This window comes from Pseudoliparis swirei, chromosome 18 (genome assembly GCF_029220125.1).
Source record: "Pseudoliparis swirei isolate HS2019 ecotype Mariana Trench chromosome 18, NWPU_hadal_v1, whole genome shotgun sequence".
NCBI lineage: Eukaryota > Metazoa > Chordata > Actinopteri > Perciformes > Liparidae > Pseudoliparis > Pseudoliparis swirei.
Window position 1 is genome coordinate 8,543,379 of NC_079405.1, and position 17,640 is coordinate 8,561,018.

Sequence of the window (17,640 nt, forward strand, 5' to 3'; positions counted from 1 at the left end):
TGTTAACCTCATGAACGTTTATGCGTGTGCATGTGTGTGTGTGTGTGAGAGAGAGATTCTGATAATGTTCAACACTGTGTGAGTGTGTGTTTACCTCCATATCAGCGTCCAGAGGTGGAGCAGGGTCACTGACTCTTTTCCTCCCTCTCAACTTCCCATCTGACCCCCTTCGTGCTGGGACCTCCTCTTTACCTGGTGTGGGGGGGCTGGGCGGTGGGTGGTACTCTCCTAGAACACGCACACACACACACACTTTAGTAACTTTTCTTTTTTGTCATGGTGAATAAAAAAAGATGCTATTGAGTTGCATTATGGGAAATGTAGGATCCAGGGTTTTGGAAGGCATACAGAGTTAGAATACCTTAGTCTCTGCAATATTTATTTTACTGTTTTGTTTTATCCGTCTCTTGAAAGTCACACATTTGTGTGCAGTACTAAATCACAGGAATGTCCCTTTATTATCCTATACTCTTCAATAATAAAACAATGGCACTTAGTATGAATCAATCAACAGAAATCACTCAAACAAAGTAAGGACATTCTTCAAAAAGACACCTATATATATAGTATAATCCATAAAACAGGTCGGCATGATATGCTCTCATGTGGCATAACATATCCTTTTGAAAACAATAACAACAATCTCAGGTGGTTTGTCCCTCCTTACCTGTGTGTGACTCCGGGCTGTGATTGGGCAGCATTACGGGGTGTTCTGGATGCTGATAGGCTAACGGAGCTGTGATGGCAGCAGGGCTGATGTTGCTGCTGGATAGGTAGGGGCTGTTGTAGTGATGAGAGTTATAATACGGAGAGTACTGACTCGGACTGTAGCTTGAGTACGCTGAGAACTCCTGTCAAAAGGTAAACAAATGACTTCCGTCAGCCCGTGTCACGATAGGATTTATTTAAGACAGTTGTGACAGTAGCTACATGTGGAGATTAATATATCTTTAGCTGCAATTACCAGCTGCTGGTATTGTTTGAATGTGTGTGAATCGTCATGGCAAAATGTTGTCCTGATGCCAAAAAATGAGAGAATGAAATGAGCTGGTACGCTGTGCGCTTCCATTTCCACCGTTTCAATGTGGTGGAGAAAAGGCTTTCAGGCTCCCAGGTTCAGCAAACAGTGCACCTCCACGTACGCATCCTGGAGACACCGACTGGAGCGGAGCGGCCCCGATACGGCATCGCGGCCGCTGTGACTATTTCTTTTAGCAGATATATTTTTCTTTATCCTCTTGTAGAAACGTCCCAGAAGTCTTGGCAGCAAAAGCAATCGGATAGAAGTCACGTTACTCACTTGCTGGGTCGAGTTGAACGGGGTCGAACTTGAGATCGCGTGGGTGCCTTGGAAAATTCCAGATGAAATACCGCCACCTGAAATGTGACGAGAAGACAAAAGGTCAAACCTTTTAGGTATACTTCCATCCTGCAGGATAGCGAACAGTTGCAACATGGCGAGCTGTTTGACTGTGTTGCATCTTGTATCGATGGATCAATCTCGGATATCGCGATCTGATCTGCGGAACTGCGCGGAGGAAATAATGAGCCGTACACGTTCACTCCTTCCTCAGTGACAGCTCAGTGCTGCAGGTGCCGGGAGTGAGATTTATGTCTGGCAGCACAATACAGGTTGGAAACTCTGCTGCTCCGAGACTCATCTCACTCTCCTCAAGCCAGGGCAGGACTATCTTCCTCCAAGCAACCCCCCCCCCCTCCCCCCACCCAAGTGATGCTGCCTCAGCCTGAACCTTTGACTCTCAAGTCTGTCCATGGGGTGTCTGATTCATGATTTCACCTCCACCTCCAGCACTGGACAGCATTTGCATTGAGCCCGTTGGATGGATATCTCACGAGGTTCCGAAGGGTTCGGCGGTAGTGGAACATCCGCGAACAGATGCAGCGCTCACTGACCAATTGTATAATGTTTATTATTTAGTTTGCTGCTGACATTTGTTCATTAAAATGGAGCTGGGGTTGATTGGTTTTTCGGCCACAGACTTGAGTTCGTGGCACTAGATTCAAAGTGAAGGGATCTCCTTGTTTAAACATTTCATCCCGAGTTGGACCAGATTTCATGAAATGACGTCCAACAAACTTCAACCTCCTAGTCGATAAATTTTCTGTAGAAACCACGAAAGCCTGTAAATGTCTTGTGCCAATCCGAAGAGAAGAAGAGAGAAGAGGTTGAGATATTCCACGAGCTCGGCACACACTCTGGGTTCCCTCCAGGTGCTCCTCCCGCGGTACAAAGACATGCAGGTTAGATAAATAGGCCGGCATCGTCATTGACTGGCGACTCGTGATGGCTGGAGGACGAGGCATGTCAGTTGGTTGAGCTGATTATTGATTACACTGCAATTAGAGTGTCTGGATAATATATATATATTTTTAAACAGATCAATTAAGCTTTGCAAATAATTGCTTTTTAACTGTATTGTTTATTGATTGTGTGTTTTGTTGTTGTCGTGTGCAGTAGGAAGGTAATACTGTGTGTGTATAAAGTACTTGCAGGCCACTCAGTCTGTGTTTCTGTGAAGGACCTGCCTTGTTTGGTTTTCACTGCTAGCTGTACAGCAAGTTGCCCTAAGGGGGCAACAAAGATTTATGACCAGAACGGTCCTGATTTTTAAAGATATTCTTCCTCAAGTCTGAACTTCCGTGACAAATGCAGTCCACGACTGCTCCCTCTTGCTCCACTTTTCTTCTTCTCCCCTCCACGGTGCATGACAAAGTGGAGAGAAATGACTCAATGGAAGAACCACACTGGAACCTCCCCGGACAACACAACAATCTTCAAAGTGACTGAAGGAAAAATACAGGAGGTCTCTTAAGTAAACACAAAAAGGCTCCCATAGTCCCCATTTGGTTTCAGTTGTACGCACCGTGTACAGTACGTGTGTCAATGACATTCTGTGGTGTGTGTGTGTGTGCTCGTGAATTGTGTACAGTATAATGGATGACATGGAAACATTCTGAAATCCTTCAAACATTCGGTTGTTGCGGCAGTTAATTACCGTTTGAAGTTTGCAGTAAATGATTTATGCTTAAAAATATTCAAACAAATTCATTTTGTTTGGGAACAGTGTCTTTCAAACTCAAACGAGAATTTCAACAACAGAAAAAAAAGGTTTGTTGTTCCAACAGTCGTGCTCCAACGGAGTCATTGAGCGCTGTGCAGTTTGTGAGAGGTTTCGTCACAAGTGTGTTTACATGTCTATTTACATTCCCCTGTAATGTCTGACATCTGAATATTCTCCTAAAACGGAAGTGATTTGGGAAACTACAGTTATTTGGGAAGGACTAGAAAGAGAACTGAAAAGGAGGTCACACTCTCCAACTTATGAACTCCTTGTTGTCAACTTTGGGTTCGATTCAGGCAACACTGTTGGAGTATTGTACAGCTGGAGCCTTTGGCCCCTATTTCTATCGGGACTCCTGGTGACGCTGAAATCATTCCAATTACTCCCGACAGGGCAAATCCTTCAAGCGGTCACATAATCAGAGATTCGGTTTGTAAAGAAATCTAAAACCACTTTTTGGAGGTAAAACTGCAAGTCAGCGCACGCACTCTAAATGTGCATCTGTAAACGTTAATTAAATCATCAATTTCCAATTTACTTGTTTTGTTTTCACTTCCAAATAAGTTTGATGAAGCTACAGCGTATGTTTGACTTTTTCTTGTTCAGCTTCGACCCCCCATCCTCCAAATAAAGTGGTTGAGATGGAACTTACAGAAAACTTGTCCCATTGTCTGATTGTTTCTTTCCCTGTTAGACTTTATTTGAGTGTCGTCATGAGCGCAGTGCTATTAGATTGTTGTTCTGAGTTTGTCCTCATGGTTGAATGCACTTACTGTAAGTCGCTTTGGATAAAGGCGTCAGCTAAATGACATGCGATGTGATGTAATGCAACAACCCAGCAGAACTAACATCAAACCCAAGAAAATGAGCAAAAGCAAGAAAATACTATTGTAATAAAGATGGCATTTGAATGCACAGGCTCATTATAATACATCTATATTATAATGAGCTCATGTTCCAATTAGTACAGTACTTGTAAAATAACCTCATGCGCAGTATGCAACACTGAACCTCATCCGTTTACTGTTTAATCCTGTGTTGTCCCCCCTCTGTCTCGTCCATTCGGGTCATCCCCCTAGTCTGCAACATTAAACCTACTCACCCCTGCGTATAATGCACCTTAACCTCTCCCGTCTCACACACAAGGTCAATTTCATGCTGCTTTCAAAGCCATAAAGTCGCACTGAGGGAGTCATGCTTTGGGCGCCGGACGACTGAGGAATGTGTACAGCACAGATACACACACCGACACACACACAGCCATACGTGGGCAAAGAGCTGCACACACTTCATTTTCGAGTTTTTGTTTTTCCGCAAAGACCTTCTGCCCATCTCCTGTTCTCTGTTATTCTTGTTTTTGTTCCTTTGTTCCATCCTCTCTCCGTCTACATGTTTCCTCACGGTCTCTTTCTCCCCAACAGACACCAGCGCTCGCATGCTGTGTTGTTGGTCTGAGTGGAGAAAGGGGGCCTGACCCCGAGAAAAGAGGAGGGGCGGGGAGACTTTTGACGCCAGGAGTCCAGACCGCGGCTAATGGAGAACAGGTGTGCCGGAGGAAAAGAGAGAAAGACGAGGAGGAGAGGAGACGAGGAGAAGAGGAGTCAAGGAAGGCAGCACACGGATGGAAGCTCCTTCCAGTAAGGTTGAAATCAAAGATGGCGCATGGAGGGTCCGTGTGCGATCGCGTGACCATACATTCAGTGCATGCAGAGTTTCCGACTGACCGTGTGTGTGCGAGTAGCTGTAGAGACTCTGACTTGGAGGAGTGCTGCTGAAGTTTGAGTAGCCCAGTATTCCCGTCTGCCCCGGAGAGTGACTCAGGCCGTCTTCTGTTTTAATGTCTAAGTATAGATGAACGCACAAGATTAATTTGTTTGGTTTCATGAACAAACGAGTCATTATGCAGTTTTAAGACACTCATGCTGAGGTGAAAAAATTTAGATTTTGTATTAACTAATGTTGACTTATGTCTGTATTTACATTGTGGACCGATCAATAACAACAAACGCTACGACTGTAGGTGTATGGATGTACAACAATCAATCTACATACACTACCGCTCAAAAGTTTGGGGTCACCCAGACAATTTCGTGTCTTCCATGAAAACTCACTTTTATTTATCAAATGAATTGAACATTTCATAGAACATATAGTCAAGACATTGACAAGGTTAGAAATAATGATTAATATTTGAAGTATTAATTTTGTTCTTCAAACTTCAAGCTCAAAGGAAGGCCAGTTATATAGCTTATATCACCAGCATAACTGTTTTCAGCTGTGCTAACATAATTGCACAAGGGTTTTCTAATCAGATATTAGTCTTCTAAGGCGATTAGCAAACACAATGTACCATTAGAACACTGGAGTGATCGTTGATGGAAATGGGCCTCTATACACCTATGGAGATATTTCATTAGAAACCAGACACTTCCACCTAGAATAGTCATTTACCACATTAACAATGTATAGAGTGTATTTTTGATTAATTTAATGTTATCTTTATTGAAAAAACAGTGCTTTTCTTTGAAAAATAAGTTTCTAAGTGACCCCAAACTTTTGAATGGTAGTGTACATCTTGTCATTCATTAAAAAACTGACTTGTCCCCCATTTTTTTTCTTCCACTATTTGTAAAGCGACTGAATTAGTGTCCAGTTTAATGTTGATGTCGTCCAATGAATCGACGTCTTGTTGCTTTCACAAGTTAATAAAAGAAAGCGTCGCATTAGAGAATAAACAGAGCTACAGAATCTGATGTATATAATCTGAGATTTACTTTGTCATCACTTCACACAAACGTTTTGCTTTTTAGATGATTATCAATAATAATGCATCGATGATGTCAGTGCGTGTCAGTGGGTACTCACTGTAAGACGGCATGCTGTAGCCCTGCGCGTGGTGAGTGTACGGCGCATACGGCCCCGCGGTCTGGAGGGCCGGGCTGTACTGAGTCTGCCCATACGCAGCCATGACTCGTCTCCCCGTCGGCTGATCTGAAATAAGGAAGGAAATATGAGGAACCCTTTATTGACGAGTTACCTTTGACTTTATCTGTTACAAAAGAACATCTATGTTGGTCACGGTTAGGACTGAGGAAGAACACGCTCAACGTGCAAACACGTTCTTTTAATGCCAAGAAAGACAGCTTCCGCTGGTTAAATCGAAAGAGACGATTTAAAATAATAACAAGAAAAGAAAAAAGAAAACCCTTTCCAGTTTTTAGTCAAATAAAATGTAATGAGTCAGTGATTGACATCACACAGTGTTAGGCTGAATCACAATGATGTGGCAGTTTCCACACATTAATAGCGCCACATTTGAAATAAACGCAAACATGCATTCATACATTGCAATGCATGACAATACAGGAATGCAATTCCACTTTCAATGTTGGTAACTCACCTGCAGTAGGTCGGGTGAGTTGGAAGTGGATGCTCAGAAGCCCTGTGGATGAGGCAAGAAAATACACAATGAAAAGCGGTTAGGAATTAAACAATGAGATTTAGAAAAGCTGAAACTTGAATCTAATATAGTTGGAATGAAGTGCTCCTCGGGTATTGGCATGACATTACATGATACTAATTCTTACAATTCCAGAGAAATCATGTTTTGCAGGAGACCCTCTTGCTCAAAACTTCACAAAATAATGCATGGCTGTCCATTGAATATCCACGAATATGCAGTTTTTTTGTTTAATTCAGATACACGTTCAATAAGTGGTACGAATATTTCACTGCAAACATGAAGATGTGTCGTCCGGGTCTGGGTTTATTGTCAGAGTGCATAATCTGTTCGACTGGCTGATCGCAGTAACTCCAGCGAGCCTTTTCATCTCAAGCACTTTGCTCGTCTCCCCTTTGTAGTCGTGGCCTCTCACCTGACTGTGGAGAGAGAGCTTTATCCTCCGTATCCCGTCACACTGCTGTTAGTCGGGTTCCTCTCAAGCCGTCAACTCTCCTGCGCAAACAATAGCAAACACACACCATCAGGACACAGGTATGCCGGTGACTGACACATGGGGACTCGCCTCCGGGGGCCCTGTTGCAGCAGGGTGAGGAGGGAGAGGAGCAGGTTTGTTCTTCGGTGTCTTCCAAGCACGAGAGTTCAAGAGGTGACTCGTTTAGAGGGTTGACGGAAAGAAAGAGGGCGCGATGAATGTGGCATTGATGGGAAGATTTCGGTCATTAAATGAGAAGTCACGGGAACCTGACAGGTGACATTGTTTTAGGGGGAAATGCTCCACCAATACTGACTCACTCTGCTGACTCTCTGAAGCTCTTTGGCGGAAATAAAGCAGAACAAGGCTGCCGTCCAAATAAGACAATAATAGTGTGTGTGTGTGTGTTGGTGACAGGATGAGACAGAAGAGGGGTTAATGTCTCTTTTACTGGATTTGCCTCTATTAGGCCCCACTGACAGACATAGGGAAGGATGAAAGATTGAGAGCGGAAAAAAAGGTGAAAAGAAGAGAGGGAAGGGGAGGTCTCGGCTGAGTAAGCTGGAGGTCAAAAGGTCAATGCCACATTAATTAGTCTGAGTTTGACAGCGGATCCTAAACCTGACTCACACAAGCTTCCACATCATAATGCATGAACATATTGTGCATGATGTAATGAGGGTGCCGGAAGTAGTATTAGGAGACTTTAAGGTACAAGTCAAGTAATTTACTAATATAAGTATGTGGACAATACCCACGCTGTACTTTTGGATTTATTCTCTTATTATTTTGCATATTTCAAACAGTTGTGTATGAAGAGACCTCATACACACACAGTATCGCCAACCATCACTGATGCTCCGGTGGCTGAATTGCAGCCAATTTCTTCAGCCCCACAAAATGATGTGGAACTTGATCGTGTTTATTTTTGCTCTACGGCGATGCACAACAGCGTGGAAGTACTTCACTTATTTCATTTCTCAATGTCTCTCTCTCTTTTCTCTCTCTCTCTTTGCCTCTGGGCCTTTCCAATCTGGCAAAGCTGCAGCTAACTGCCTGACCTCTGACCTGGCTGACAACACAACGACAGAGACAGATGACAGTCATGAATTATAGGGGCAGTCGGGTTTTACAGCAGCAGAGAAGATGAAGGAGAGGCGGGGAGGAGAAAAAAGCAAAAGCCATCTGAGAAAAGTGGCACAAATTGTGACCGGGAGCAGAAGCGCCACTGGCACCCCGACACCTTTTCCCGACGTACTGTATCTTTTCTGTTGTCCTCGTGTCATGAACGGGAGCAATTTTTTGACAGAAAAGCAAAGTAAACACACCTCGTGTTGCGTCAGCTCCAGCTGATGGAGCCGCCCTCCCGGCTTTTAAAACACCCAAGACAGTTCACAGGGTTTTCTGAGTAAATAAATGCACTTCAACCATGAAGCAGCCACAAAAAAAAAATCCACCTGCACATCCGTGTTATTGAGCGTAACACAAACATAAATAAAACGGACTGTGACTGTGACGCTAAGTAGGTGATTTAATTATAGCCTTGTGTAAAAACACAAGGGCATTAACAACATACAAATTGGATAAAAGTGTCTAACCTGATCCGCTTTAAATGAAGATTATTATTGATCTTATTAGAATCACACCTCAGCAACACGTCTTTTATTTTAAGCTTCAGTTCAAATGTGAAACCTGTACTTTAATCGAAACCATGTGTCCGTGTTTATCAATGGTTTTCCTATTTCTTTCCACTTGAAATCCCCCTTTAGTCCGAGCAGCTCTCAGAGATCCTGATCGGACCTTTGTCAAACGCAGACTGTGGAGCTGGAGAGAGGAACTCTGATCCTGCAGCACGGAGGGGAAATAAGGAGAGAGCTGTTGTGCTTCGCGTTTCCTCGTTCTTCCCAGGGATCAAAAGTGAAAGCGACTTCAGCTGTATCCCAGAAACGGCCCTGTGTGCACACGCACACACACACACACACACACACAAAACACTGTGCGTGACAGGGGAAGGCACTTCCTGGTTCAGGGTGAGGCCTGGGAGGAGGGCGCACAAGGCCATGGGAACGGCAGGACACCGGAGGGAAGACGAGCGGAGCTCAGCAGAGATGCGGAGAGCCGAGGGGCTGAAACTGAAGCTAAAACAAACCCAGCGAGGGCCGCGGGGGGCCGCGGGGCCACGAGGCCACGAGGCCAGTCCCACCAGCTTCACCTGGGTCCCAGGGTTCTGCGAGACCACTGCTTCTTTCACGGATATCAAATTCTCGCCTTTGTGCTGATGGATTACATCACAGGATGGCGTGTTGCGCTTTAAGTCGAAAGGCCATTTGATACAGTTAAAGGACGACGCTCGAGTTGGAGCAGATTTACCCGTCGCTCAACTAAACTGTTGGGCAGGGAAACAGCGGCAGACAGGAAACTGATCCAGAGAGGCCAACTTGTCCATTCATCAGTCCATACGAAGGAAGAAAAGGATAAGGCGCAACGAATCATTCATATGGGGAACAAAGCGCAGACTCATGAAATGTAGAAAGCATTCAGGGTGTTGCGCTTGTTTTTAAGAAATAGAAGAAGTGGTGTGAACAAAGAAAAAACAGCAACGTTTCAGAGATTATCTCGGCCTCTGGGCACACAGTGGCAGATTGTCGGTTTTGGTCGGTTTGATTAAGTAACGCCTGCATTTTACTGTGTAACACATATTTAAAATGATTTTATTTTAAACAGTTGGACCATAAAAGATCAGCGCTCTTCTCTTTTGAATCACCTTAGAATTTGGTATTAATGTTTTTCTCTGAATTTCATATGACGACTGTGCGCAGTTTCTTTGAATTACATTCATCAACAATGATTTGAATATCATGCCAGGTGCCTGATTTGTGTGTGTGTGTGTGTGTGTGTGTCTGATTAGACTCGGTCAATATGTACAGTGACTGTCTGGACGGGACACGTGAGAGTCTGGTCACCCACTGAGCCTCCGATGCTTTGACCTGTTATTGAAGCGTTGTGGATCTCAATATAAGGGGACTTGCCGGTCTATAATCGAGCCATATGGGACCCCACCTGGAGCCCTCCATGTGGACAGTCTGCCATGGAGCCTGAGGCAAAGTTGGGGATTGATTCACTTCTGCACACAACCCCTCTCTCTCTCTCTCTCTCTCTGTCGCCGATAAAAGACACAGAACAAGGGCCCAGTATTTGAGTATCAGGGGCCTCATGGTGGAAATCTGTGCCATCTGCCAGCTCCTGCTCTCTTTAACCACCTTTGGCACACAGCAGTACAATTAGTTTTCACTTTATCCTTTAAATCTTTTAAGCTACATCCATATTGAAAGGGTAAAAGCTAACACCTTTAATATCTAATAGCTAGTGATAGAACGAGGGAACCAGTCCTTACAGACACTGCAAACTCCTCATGTCCTCCTAAGCCTGATAATCCTTCAATAAACCGTGTGCGGACATATAATATACTTGATAATTTGCAAGGTCGCATTTACAAAATATATTTCTACAAACAAACACAGGCTGAAAACAACAGAGCCAATTGCTGTTTGATTACATCTGTCATCACCGTGCTTTGGGGGTGATTGTTTACATTTTTTTCTCTAATATTTTACAGATTTCTGGATAAACCGGTTGATCTCTTGGTCTATCAAATGTTAGAAAATTGTGAAATTTTTTCACAAAACCAAAAGTGATGTCTTTACATTTGTATTTTCATCTGAACAGTCCAAAACCCAAAGACATCATTTTTGAAAGATGACTTCAATGATTTATCAATTATAAAAAAATGTAAAAAGCCAATTTATTTTAAAATTAGCTAGAGAAAGGATTCTCATCAGATAGAGTGGTGTGGGGATGAGGTATTGGGGTCGGCCAACCTAGGAGTTAGCATCGCCCCTGGTTTCCGAGACAGAAATTCAAAAGTGATTTTTTTTCCCATTGGATTTCGGAAACAGAAAACAAGCTCAGTGGCTCTTGAGCTCGATTCATTACAACGAGACTGTGAGGGCGGACCAGCCTACAATATTTGATCTCATTTATCCACTCGTTAGCAACCGCAACAGGTTCAACATTCACGCGAGGGGCATTTACTGACCGATTTCAGACTGTAGAAGAAGAAAGTTACATCTTTCGAGGTTGCATTAATCACAGGCCTTACTTCAGGCATTTAACCAAAAAACATTGACTGCGAGATGAGGGAACCAGAAGGGCCAAAAAGCTGACTCATTTAGGATTTTAAAAACTCATTGCAGGAACCTATTGACGACAATGATAATCCTCCAACTAACAGTTCATTAAACTTGTTTGCTTCTTTAAAAAAAAGGACATTAGTGAGAAAGTTGGAAAGTAGTCTCAAAGAAAATGTTCAACATGGGTACATGAGCTGTGCTGAGACGGAGGCTCGGGCATGCTGGTGGTCCACTGACAGATGTTCAGGATTGATCATTTCAACCCATCACGACCTCGGCAACCGGAGAATTCATCAACGGGCACTTACATTCCAAGTGTGTGTGTGTGCCCTCCGCATATTTTAGCATCATATCGGACACACAGCAGAAAGTGTGTCATTTGCCAGTAACGCCACTGCTGCCTGTATGAAGTGAACGACGCCAGCTGTTTTCTAACTGGGGTCCTTTTTGTGATCAACTGTTAATACTTGATTCACTACAACTTAGCATTGTTGCTTTGCCGAAAACAGTAAACCTGGAATAAAAAAGCTGAGCAACGGTGCTTCATTTTTGACGTTGGGAAAAATGCTAAAGTCGACAGTAACCCGACGTGTTTTTGTTGACTCCACATACCACGTCCGAAATTTGCTGAGACGGTAAAAAGCAAAATCGCCCGGGTAAGATGTTTCCATGTTTCGCTCGTCAGTTTACGATCAGGGTGACCCGTCTCAATGCGGTTTCACGCAGCCAGCATGCAGACGTCATCATCTGATACGGCCGTTATCATGTTTACATCATCAACTAGAAATTAAGGAACTCGAGCAACCAGTTTTAAAAAACGCCGGCGAGCGATTAATCCCTTTATTGACAGGTTCAACTCCCACAGAGGACTCAAAACACAGGCACACCTGGCTAATACTGACAATCTTTAAATTAAAAGTGAACGAGCAGTTAAGTCGCATAATGACAGATACAGAACAGAAGTCATTCTACGCGGGGCTCCGATTAATCCCTGGCAGCAGTGAACCTGTTGCCCACTCTGTCTGTGTAACTTTACCTCTCAGACTCGGTGGCCTCTCTTTTCCACTTGACTAACTCTCTGCAACAAGGCTGCTCTAATGCCAGAAGCTACCCCCTTCTGTCCCCCTGTAATCAAAGCCTCTTTATTCCACAATGCAAGTGTCTTTATCTCTGTTTTTCTCCATCACACAGTCTCTTTTTCACTCGCCTTCACTGCCCATTAAACGGCACTCACACACTCTAATTATATCACAAACTACCTCCCCCCCCCTAGTGATATTGCCAAATCTGAGAAAAAGGACCACCTACTCCAAGGCCCAGACTCTGTCTCCCCCAGAACCAGTGCCCCGGGACAGGGGTCAAAGTGAGGGACAGCTGGCAGACCTCCCAGCAGCCCGCAGGAGCGGCTGTGGGGTTGGAGGACCAGGCTGACCCCAGTCAGATGGTGGTCTGTCCCAGGTATGAAAAAATAATAATTATAAAACATCTGGTCACACACGCGCTCGCACACTCAACAACTGACACACGCCTGACTGCATGACTGCTCCTGTTTTTCTCTAATTAACTATCACAAACACAAATGTACACACACACACACTCTCAGACTGGCTGCTTTATTAGTCATTAGGATGAAACGGTTTGCCCTCGATCAGTCTGCCCAGCGGGAGACGGCGGGTGGCCGTCGTAGTTGCTAACAGCTGGCCAGACAGAGCTCGCTGGTCGCTGAAGCTCACGGGCGTTACAGACGGCCTGAGGTCCAATTATTTCTTTACTGTTGGATTTACTGTGGGAGTGTGTTTGTGTGTGTGTGAGAGTGAGAAAGCGAGAGAGAGAAGAGATGCCAGTGATGTATGCCTTTTTGGAGAGATAAGAATGCAGGGTAACGGAGGTATTATAACATATGAGTAGACATGGAACATGCTGTTCAAGAAGATCAATTCAGACAAAAATAACCAGAGCCAGAGATAATTATGAAATTATATTTTCGGTGAAAAAGACCCAAACTGTTATAAAGCACCAAAAGAAAGAAGAAATATGATCACTTTAGGCTCTACGCTGCAAAGTGTGTGGCTTCTCCATTCTCAAGATGAGATAAGGAGAGTGGAGATAGTCAGTCAGAGACAGCTGTTGTCTGCTGCTGACAGCCAAGGGTTCACACACACACACACACACACACACACACACACACACACACACACACACACACACACACACACACACACACACACACACACACACACACACACACACACACACACACACACACACACACACCCCGGGAGCTCTCTGGGGCTTTAAGGGAATTAAAAAGGGAGGGAGAGGAGGAGAAGACATTTGGGAGGAAGTGTGTGTGATAAGTCACACAACATTAGAATCAGCGGCATCTTTTTTCAATCGTGAGCTTTTTGTTTCACTTAACATATTGAGGTTTATACAGATTCACGCACGCACACGTCCAAGGGCTCACAACAACACGGACACATTGCTTCAAGATGGCTCGATGACACTGACACACACACACACACACACACACACACACACACACACACACACACACACACACACACACACACACACACACACCACACCAATTCAGAAAAACCAGAAGGAGAGGAAATTATACCGTTTTTTAAATGCTAATAATTCAGAATAATTTGCTGTTGTCTTCGTTTCTCCATCTGCTGTATTGCTTTTCTCGACAGTAATAAAGAAGTTTGACAAAGAATAGTTGAGGGAGTTTTGATTTAGTCAGGCTTTCTGTTTATGCAGACAGCTGCACATATCAGGCTACATTCATGATTGCTTCTTCTGAAGTTGTATAAGGTTCAGAAGCATTCGTTCCATGAAAACCTAGAAGACTTCAACTTTACTTTATTCCATGGTGACCCCTCAAGGAAGGTATACGGCCAGAGTTAGACGCAAATAGCTGTAACGAACAATGAGGAACTTAAATTAAAGTGACGCTAGTCGCTCAGCAATGGGGAAATGCAAAAGAATAAAGAAGTAAGTAAATTACGGGGTAAACATGCAGATGCACATTAAGTGCCAACTTAAAAGTAGACATTATTCTAACAAAAAGTGGTTATCTTCTCTGTGGTCCGTTCAACAGCTGAAATAATATTTCTTTTATTATGAAAAGCAGGACAAACTATTCTAGAATGAAAGTCGCGAAGCATAAAACAAGGTGTCTGCATGCTCATTTAGAAAGATGTCCTTGTTCACGGGGCTGAGCACAAACACAAAGACAGTGTGTGAATGAATACAATAGTTTCATAGAAGAAAAAAGCAGCAAAAAACTGAAAAAAAGCTCAAACTTTTCAGCACCAAATATTGGATGGACACACACAGTGAATCTCATCAGTTTAGTTTCGAGTACTATAATAATAGAGGATGGATTGCATATATTTTCAGACTTTAAGGGTCGACAAGAGAGCCATGCAGTAACCTTCAGGTCATTTGACTCCCAAAGAGAGAGGAAGAAGAAGAGGAGGAGGAGGAGAGAGATGCACAGAAGCTAAAAGACATCAAGAACTGTGCGGCTGTGTAGAGATATAATGACATTGGTGCAGATAAAGTCAGGAAGAGCAGAGCTTCCTGTGAAAATATTTATCATTCCACGAACATTTGGCTACAGAGGGGTTTGGAATTAATTTGTGTTTTCTTAAGAGGGGGTGCCTTGCGCTACAGGATGGGGAATTCTCCGCAGCCCGGGACTTTTTGGGCTGCTGCTTATTCACAATTTATTAGAGCTAGTAATAGGAACCATGAAGGCTGAGGAGAGAGAGAGGGAGAGAGGCTGAGAGGGACCCAGCAGTCCAGAAATGGGGCCTAATGTTATTAAGAGACGAACCGCAGTGTTAAATCAAACATGCCCGAGCACACACCTTCGGTATGTGGTCTGAGCACCAACACACACCCCACCACCCCTCCATCAAGACCCCATAACGGTATTTGTGGGGGTTTAAATACAAGTATACAAAAGGAGATTTACTGAGATTTACAATCACAGACCAGAATCTGATAAATCTCTGATGAATCTATTTTTACTAAATAAAAACCTTACTTTCAGGTTTATTTCAGATAACTGATTCTGACAGGGAGAAGTAATTATTTTTTGAAAAGCAGAAATGAGAGGAAAATGACAGGAAACACATTGCACTACTAAACAATGGCAATAGTAATAAAACAAAAAGCTCTGATGTCGTCCATGAAGATGCGAAACCCAAGAGGTTATAGTTCAAATAATGCTAATTCAAATTGAATTTAAAAAGAAGGGATGTTATGATCTTACTTATTTCATAACTAATCCATGTAATGACTTGTTGTGAAAATCGAACCAGATCCTACACGAAAATATGTAATGTCATCTTTCTTTGCTTTAAACTTATTTACATTTTCAGAAACCAAAGGGCCCCACTAAGTCCCCGCTCCTCCAACTGTGCAGCTGATCGACATGTTTAAAGGGGATTTAAACGGCTGGAAAAACAGTGAGTGAGTTTCTAGTCTGGAGCCATGAAGGGGCTCCTTGAAAAATATGAATACCAGCCTTTAAAAAAAAATGCTTAGCGAGGCTCCCCTAATTTAGTTAATGAGGGTCCCTGTATGGCTGCTGGGGGGTGTCAGTGATTTCAGTGTAATCTTCTGTTCTCAAACCGAGCAGAAAGTGTTGAACAGATTTAACCAGCACCAAGAAAAACAAAGGAGCTCAATAAGAGAAGGTGCCTCACACACTTTCCCCCTCCGCGTCTTTTAAAGGTCTCGAGGAGACACAAATACTGATTTGTTGATGATGGATTTTGGGGGTGTTCTGCAATTACAATGTATTGGAATAAATAAAAGAAATTTATGCTGAATAGCGAAGAAGGAAATAATATGATAGTATCCGCAGCTGACAAGATTTCCACTGAAAAAGGAAAATATTTACTTTTAGATTGGCCTACTTTTTATGCATTAGCAATTAAGGGGGTATAGTGTAGAAATGTGTGATTGTATGAGGCCTTTAGGGTTTATTTCTAATAAAGAATATAGCCAAGTATATGTCTCAAATACATTATATGAAAACACACCTTTTCAATTATTTTTATTATTGTATTAGTCAAGTATATGTATTAATTAGATGACTTTATTCAAATAAAATGTAAATGTGTGTACACAGAATACAATAGAAGATTTAGTCTCATGTTTATTTTTTATTGTACCATTTGATGACACACATAATTAAAAACCATACAGGAGTGACGGGTGCTTATTTAAAGGATATTTATCTGATGTAGTTGTGGATGAGATGCGTGTTTAATTTAGAAGATTATCTAAATTGGACACCAACAGAGCGGAACAGAAATATTTCCGAATCATATTTTAGCATATTTTATCAAATATAACGCTTTGACCAGAAACAGCCGCATAGAGAACAGGATGGAGTGTTTCCCACTCACCATTCTCCAGAAAGCAGGGAAACAATCCGATCCTCAGTCACAGCAGTCTCCTCTCCATGCCCACAGGACCCCGCACGCCTCTCGCAAGTGTCCCGGCAAAATCAGTGACAAAGTGAGCGCACCCGGTGACTCGCGGCTCCTGAGAATAAACAAGAGGAAGAAGAGGACGAAGAGGACGAAGAGGCGCAGGCTCCCTCGCTCGAGCGGCTCCAGGTGCTGACAGCCTTCCGCAGACACTCACTCGCGTCGATATCGCCTCTTCTCTTCCGCTGCAGCTTCAGGAGCGTGTTTGCTTTCCCGGCGGTGGGGAAGTGTTGTTAAGTAAATGAGGGAAGATTTCTGGTTCCTCCTCCTCCTCCTCCTCTTCTCCGAGCCTTGCGCGCGCTGCACGAAGCCTGAACTTGTAACGTGTGTGTGTGCGTGCTAGCGCGCGTGTACGCCAGAGCGCGCTCCCTTATCTCAACCACTCTAATGTATTTCTTCTTCTTCTTCTTCCGTCTTCTTCTGTATCTTTAAATCTGCGCTTGTTTAAGGGCTCTTCTTCCCGCGTGTTTACACAACGACCCTCACACTATTCAGTCCTCTGTATGCACTCTAGATGGAGGATGTGTTAGTTCGTGGTCAATAGCTGCAGGCTGTTTATCAAGAGTCCATTCCTACCTCCTCAATTGATAATCACTATTTATTTGAATGATTAAAGCCTAGCCAAGGTTGCAGGTGCAATGTCTCTTGTTTGATGCTATATTGCACCTATGCGACATTTTGCAGATGTTTTAATTGTATGCAGTACCTAACACTATCTAAAGTGGTGGGAGAAGTAATACACAAACTAAATATGCAAACATATTGGTTCTGTATTTGGAAAGAAGTAAACATGCACAAAAAGTACAAAGGTATTCTAAAAAGCCTTGTGCTCTTTTTAACCCTTAGATGCACGAGTGACTGGACCCTACACTCTTCCATAAGTGGGTCAAAAAGGACCCATATTAGAATCAAT

The 17,640-nt window shown here is 43.3% G+C and overlaps 1 protein-coding gene across 1 annotated transcript in view; it reads right to left on the reverse strand.

The window, feature by feature from the left end:
* The window catches only part of eya2 (EYA transcriptional coactivator and phosphatase 2), a 29,896-nt gene extending 13,053 nt beyond the window's left edge, over nucleotides 1-16,843 (reverse strand). Inside the window, 8 exon segments of the mRNA XM_056436403.1 lie at nucleotides 95-228; nucleotides 668-851; nucleotides 1,301-1,377; nucleotides 4,808-4,924; nucleotides 5,949-6,074; nucleotides 6,484-6,525; nucleotides 6,959-7,038; nucleotides 16,644-16,843. Of these exon segments, the coding sequence (XP_056292378.1) occupies nucleotides 95-228; nucleotides 668-851; nucleotides 1,301-1,377; nucleotides 4,808-4,924; nucleotides 5,949-6,051 (615 nt within the window). The 5' untranslated portion in view covers nucleotides 6,052-6,074; nucleotides 6,484-6,525; nucleotides 6,959-7,038; nucleotides 16,644-16,843.
* Between the last annotated feature and the right edge of the window lie 797 nt (nucleotides 16,844-17,640).